The sequence below is a fragment of the Apostichopus japonicus genome, chromosome 20 (genome assembly GCF_037975245.1).
Source record: "Apostichopus japonicus isolate 1M-3 chromosome 20, ASM3797524v1, whole genome shotgun sequence".
Classification (NCBI taxonomy): domain Eukaryota; kingdom Metazoa; phylum Echinodermata; class Holothuroidea; order Aspidochirotida; family Stichopodidae; genus Apostichopus; species Apostichopus japonicus.
The window spans coordinates 34,566,115-34,572,769 of record NC_092580.1 but is presented as its reverse complement, the minus strand read 5'-3'; the positions used below and the strand labels follow the sequence as shown (position 1 = coordinate 34,572,769).

The 6,655-nt window shown below is 37.6% G+C and overlaps 1 protein-coding gene across 1 annotated transcript; it reads left to right on the top strand.

Moving 5' to 3' along the window:
* The first annotated feature begins 589 nt into the window (after positions 1–589).
* Positions 590–6,268, top strand: LOC139961958 (uncharacterized). Its single transcript, XM_071961683.1, has one exon. It carries the CDS (start codon positions 1,744–1,746, stop codon positions 3,940–3,942), a length of 2,199 nt encoding a protein of 732 aa, XP_071817784.1. The 5' UTR covers positions 590–1,743; the 3' UTR covers positions 3,943–6,268.
* The last annotated feature ends 387 nt before the right edge of the window (positions 6,269–6,655 follow it).

Here is a 6,655-nt window from a genome sequence, read left to right as displayed (position 1 = left end):
AAACAAACTTGATGCAATCTTCACCATTGCAATGAAATAATAATACTTGAAAGAATTTTATCATTGGATGCCTTTTCTGTTTGGGGAAAGTATCACCGTCACACACTGTCATGGTGCCTCCTCTTGTACATTTCGCTACCTTTCGCATACCTTGCTCTGCGTATTTAGTTTCCGACCTCTGACCTCCGAACTGCGACCCTCGACCTCCGAAAAACATGGACGTGAGCTATGATAGTAACAGTGCTACAATCATAAACCCATTTCTGTTTTTTTGAATCATACTTTGAGATCATGATACGTCTCAATCCTCTCAAATTCCACAGAGAATTTAGTGTTAAATTATACTTTGCAAGGCTGTATTTGATACGCCTATTGTCGACCGTGTGTCATGAGTTATTCTCATCAAAAACAAAAAAACTTAATTACATTATTGAAGCACTTCGAGTTCAATGCACGTATTATAAAGGACGTTATTTAAGAGGGCTATTCCTTATTCAGTTTGGCTATATTGAAGACTATTAGCTAGGAAATTATGTGAATTACTACTGACCAGTGTTGACTCGGTCAGTAAAGAAGAGTTACATCGACACAGCATAGTATGCTTTGTGACACTGTACTTTCACAGTCTCACGTTTCGGAGTTTACTGTTTACTGATCTATTTTTACAATCTACGAGGATTCTACTAATGTCATTTCTTTCGCAATGTAATTACTAGGGATCACTGTACAACAAGCAGTCATTAACAATCCTTAACGGGCAATCCTCTGAGCCTCGGCTGTTTACTTCAAATCAATCTTGTGGAACACATCAGCACTATCTTAAAATAAACATCATTTTGTGAATCTGTTTGCGGTGTATTTAACGAAAAGCGAATGAATATGATGCGAGCATGCGCACATCCATCGTTCCATTACGGTTGAGCGGTATCGTCGCAACTAAGCGGTTAATTTTTGTCTCCACACGACTTCGCTCGTCGCGCTGGTACTAGTTCGTGTCATTTACATTGCAGTAACTCTTCTTTTATTAGCAATTCACAGCTATCTCTCTTCGGCTCGTGATCGACTTTTCCGCGAGTATTTTCGTTCTTGTTTGACTATTGTCAGATAGAGAGAGAGATGGAGAGCTTTCTAAAGGATGAGAGACTACAACTGCTTATCGCCTCTCAAGTAGATAGAACCATATAAATTGAATCCAAATCAGCGAATGTTTGGCATAGCTACAATTTGCTCCGTGACAGACGAGCTCTTCAGAATGGGATTGCAACTCCTTGATCAGAGGGCGACTGCTTGAAATTTAAGATCTAGTTCACTTTCTTCTGAAGATTGATTCCACCAAACTGTCTTTCACAAACTAATTAGGAGGGACAAATTGCGGTACTTACCACAGATCTAGTGACACTTTACGCTCCAAGAATTCAACGTCTAATGTAGGAACGCACTTATATCAGTTAATTTCTGGCTCCTTCAAATGCAAAGTTATCAGGATTGGTTATTCTCGATAAGAGATGTAGTGTGATGTTCGACTAATGTCAAAGGATTACTTTTTATGTTATTTTAGCTGTGTCAAAATTCACGAGGGATTTGTCACAGTGTCGTGCTAAACATTTTTGAAACGTCTAAAGTTAGTAGACTGGTGTATGAGGAGCGGATACTTTGGACGTGTGCGGTGTATATTTTCTGATAGTGCAGCTTAATCATGTTTACTTTGTACATAGATGTCTGTGGAAAGAGTGGACATCTCTAATGGAAGGCGAGAGGAACGAGAGTGGCCATATGCAATATATATTTCGTTCTTGTAATGATACATTCTCGACTAGAATTGATTGTGCTTACCTTCCGGCGGTAAATAACTCATCGTCTCCGCTATGCGCAATCAAATCAACATTCATAGTCACTCTTAGCGTTTTTACAGTTTTCTCAAACGCTGTGTTATTGCATCTGATACGTAGTAATAAAACGTTACAAACAACCGGGAACTTGTATATTGTCAGTTTAGCTGTGTCAGATTTACTTGTTGGTCTTTTGGTAATTCTGCCAAATGTTTATGATGTCTGTGTTGTGAATTCACCTTGGGGCTCCTTACATTGGTCCCATGGTATGTGGGTCACGGCAGATTTTTATTTTACATCGGAAAGTATTTTGCATTATGTACTCTTTAACTTGAATCGGTTTTGGTCCATCAATGCACCGTTTAAGTATCTTCGTAAGAGATCCCGCAGAAAGACTATTATGCACATTGCAGCAACCTGGGGTATAGGTATCGTGACGATAATATCCCCAGCAATTACTTGGAATTTAGGCTTTAAAAACTTGCTAGTTCCTTCAAAAACCGTCTTCGTAGAATTCAAGCAGAGTGCCTGGTTGATGTTTGCTAATGCCGTCTTAATCTACTTTATTCCATTTTTCGTGTTATGTGCAATATACGGCAAAATATTTCGAGCTCTTAGTGAAAGATCAAAGCTTGGTGTTGGTAGAACCAGCATATCAAGCACGGTCTTCTCGAACAAAAACCCCAGCTCTAGAAGGGGTAGCGAACATATTACTTCGCAACCATTCATTACAGAGAGTGAACTTGAAAGATTGCGAGGTATTTATGACAGAGCATTAAAGAGGGAGCAATCTGAAAGACAGCTAAAAGTACTGTTCCCACGCCGCAAGAGACTATATAATGCGTCTGGGGGAGAATTAAAGCGGTATGATAGTATTGAGGAAGAAGATGATACCCAGGAGAATAATGATAGCCCGACAAAGGAACCTCCAGATGGCTTTATCAATATTCGTAGAAGAGAACCAATCATTGGATTTTTTAACGAAAAGCAAAGGATCAATGGAATAAGGGAAGACATACTCGCAAAGAAACCTGTGAATTGTGACGACAGACATGAGAAAATGTGTAATGGTTTTGGTCAACCTTCAAATGGACTCAACAATGACACAAAAAGATTATACAACTTGATTGAAAATGAAGGCGACGTGAGGATCAATAGCTGCCAATGCAGGCCATTGACTAAAAATGATACTTGCGTGGAAGTCCTTAACTCACGTAGTACGCCAGACACTACTATTCAATCACCGTGTCTGTCTGAGATATGTTCAAATGAAAAACCTAGACGTCTGAGAATGGCAAAAGTTGAACAAATGAAAAAATTTGGAGGTATTGTTTGCCCTAGCTGCAGTCAAATGTTTACACGTGTGGGTTTGATTCATGATAGTGACCTACAAGGTGAGGACAATAGCCTGGATATATCAGCAGATGTAAAGAGTTATAAAAACGAGCGGTCTACATCTTTCTCCATCTCAGAGGAGAGCAATGGGGAAGTCAAATCTCATCTCTTGCCAAAATCAAATCTAAAGGACGATCTTAATCAAATTCTTAACAATAAGTGTGTTCCATGTGTCGATATTCCACTACCTAAGGGAGATTCTGCCCTAAGACGTGTTTCCTTAGAGAACGGTAGAGAAAAACCTACCGAGTCTGTGCTAAATAACTTTCCAGACCGATCCCGAAGATTTTCCCATCCAGCTATTCTAACAAGCATGGAGCCAACCCAACACAGAAACTCGATCGGGGATATCACAACTCGAGTCAGACAATCATTTCAGAATTCATTCTCAGCAATTAGTGGGAAGAGCAGCCGAGCTTTAAATGTGATTAAACAGCAGGAGAAAGCCGCCAAGCAGTTAGGGATTACACTGTCGTGTTTGTTTGTGTGTTGGACGCCATACTTCCTTCAAGTTCTTATTTACTCCATTTCTCCACAGTCAGCTCATAAATCGCTTATGACCATCTCGGTGTACTTAGGTTATTCCCATTCCTTGTGTAATCCTATTTTAATTATTATATTTAATTTAAAGATTCAGAGGGCTTTCACAAAATCTATGAGGTACTTTCCAAAACAGAAAACCAAAGGTCTATTTGCCTCTCAACCGTCGGCTCTGTAAGTCTATCAGGACTAATTGAACCTGTGGCGGATATGTATATTGATATGGACCACATTGAGCACATTCACCTCAAAATTGATTTAATCGACGAAGGCTTCCGCTCATTGGCAAACCACATTCTCACGCGTTTAAAGAACCTCATCGTTTTGATGTCGAGAGCTCATTAATTCTTTTGCTACGTAAATGAGGAGAGACATGAGAAGGACATTGTACAGTAGGAGGGTAATAACACAATTAAAGTTGACCGGTGGTAACAAGAAATGACACGAATTGAGGTTACTGGCCTCTGCAATATTTCAAGGAAATTGAACTAGAAGCTGTTGTTACGCAAACTCGTTACATGCACTTCGACCATGAAGATAGGTTAGCTAGTGTGGATGATGGCAATAGAGACTTGTCATTATGTAACGTCAAATTGTTAATGTATACGAAGTTAATCATTGGACTAGATCATGCACCCGAAACACAAAGAGAACACATGCAGTTAGTAATGTAAATCTTAAGTACCGCAGTAAGAACTGGATCGTGCTATAAATCGGTAGCATGTGCTACTAGGATTACAGTAAGAACTGAGGATTTGTGTAATCCCAACAAATCCAGTTGTTGGGATTTGTTGGGATTACATATTTTCAGCTCTTACTGTAAACCTAGTAGCACATGCTACCGATTTATCAGATTTGTCATCACAATACAGCATTTACTGTGGTACAAAACGTTAAGATTTACAGAAATTACTGTAATCTCTGTGTGAATTGGCTGGATCATGAGCTCTTCTATCATAAACAGGTTTGGTATCTTGAAAATGGAAGGAGTCACAGCTGGAAACCTATATGTTGATGTAAATGTATTTCTAATATCTACGGCCTTTGTTGTTATTTCAATCTGCTGGTGGGGGGGGGGGCGTTTGTGATATTACGTATAACTTTTTCAAATGTTTATTGTTGTTTGTGTTCTAATGCGGGTCGAGGTATTGTATTTTATGCCGTTTGGGAGTGACGACTGTTGTTCCCGCTGTGCGGGTAACGTCAGAATGACTTACTATTATTCCGAGTGATATCTATCCTGAGCAGGATTTTTAGTATTTTTTTGCGTGTACTTATAGTGAAAGCGTGAACTTCATCTCTGCGCTGTTTCATCAAACCCATCAAAAGTGGCGCTGAAGACAAATGTAGAAAGCGACGAACTTATTTCATCTTTACTGTATACTTAATATAAATACTCTTTATCGTGGCTTTCTCTTTAATAAAGTATGTATAAGGGAAGGGGAATTATGGATTCGGGTAGATGGAAGGAGGAGCTGGGGAAGCATTTAAACATTGCCTTTTAATTCCCTGATTTGTTGAGATCGGTTGTAAATGGCTCATCGGCATAGTTGATCAGCCCAGAAATCCCCATCTGTCATGCGTCACGTTAAAAATAAACCAAACAAGCATCGGGGAAGCACAAGATTCTGCAAATGTAAAAATGTGATCAATGCATTATAGTGTAACGAAATACGTAATAGAAGGGAACACTGTAGTATCAGTGTATATAGATTATTCATAAACCTTCGTTTTTACGCCCTGAATTTGGCCTCAATGTTCAATTTGTGGTCTAGCTAATTGAAAAGAGGTCTTTTGCCGTAGGATAAAACACATCCACTCTCCAAACATATGTGTTAATTTTGTAGGGTTTTTTTTATTTGCAAGGGGGAAATTTTCAAACGTGAAGGAAAAATTTGCAATGGAACTTGACGATTTATGTTTGTTTTAGAGAGAATATTTTGGGGAAATCATTTGTAACACAAAGATGTGTATAAAACTGAAGTGAAATAACAATACAAAAAAGAGATATGAGAAGCTTTACGTACAAAAACACATATTTTGTTTTTATTTTGATACTATTATTTACAATTTTATTTACAATTTTCATTCTATCTTATGACACTTTTAATTTCATTACATTATATGTGTTGCATTTCAAGTTCTGTTTACAGTTTGAATTGTGACAAAGAATAAAACAAACATGGCCCCTGTTGTCTTTTTCATTCTAACTTGGTATTATTATTATTCGCGGCGGTACATGTACATGGCCTTTTACACAAAAGGTCTACACATTTTAAAGTCGATCGCTTTTCGTAAACGTATTTCAAGGTTATAAACCCTACGTTAATTCAACTTTAATTATATGATTTTAAATATTTGTTCTTTTTTAACTATAAATTGCACATTTCCAGTCACGAGTTATCAGACATGTGTGTTTACAAATTTTATTTAGTATAGTGTTTCTTATTGATTTGTGTAAGAATGTCTTTTATCAGGATTATAGACAATAAGGCTACGTGAAAAAAATGTACATGAATCCGTTGGATACTGTTCTACCATGAGTAAAATTTACTGAAACCCTTGGAGTGATATTAACTCCTTCCGCAGATTTGACATTAATAATTTTAGACCCTATTCGTTGAAGCAATGAGTTGTGTATCAAAAGAGTTACTTTGTAAATCCCAAAAGGTGATTTAAGATGCCAGACGGCTGAAATTTAATATCGATTTCGAATTCTTTTTTGGAAAATGTTCTTCAGCTTAAAATTTGTTTTGGCTGCATTTCGTGAAGTAACATGTATATCGGAAGAATAGCTTACACGACCAATCATACAAATAATAAATGTGTTAAAGTAACATATAGATTGGAATAAAACTTTAAATAACATACACTGCAAATCATACAAATAA

Bases quoted from the DNA above. Each gene is read 5' to 3' on its own strand.
- LOC139961958 (XM_071961683.1), top strand. From the start codon at position 1,744: ATGGAAGGCGAGAGGAACGAGAGTGGCCATATGCAATATATATTTCGT.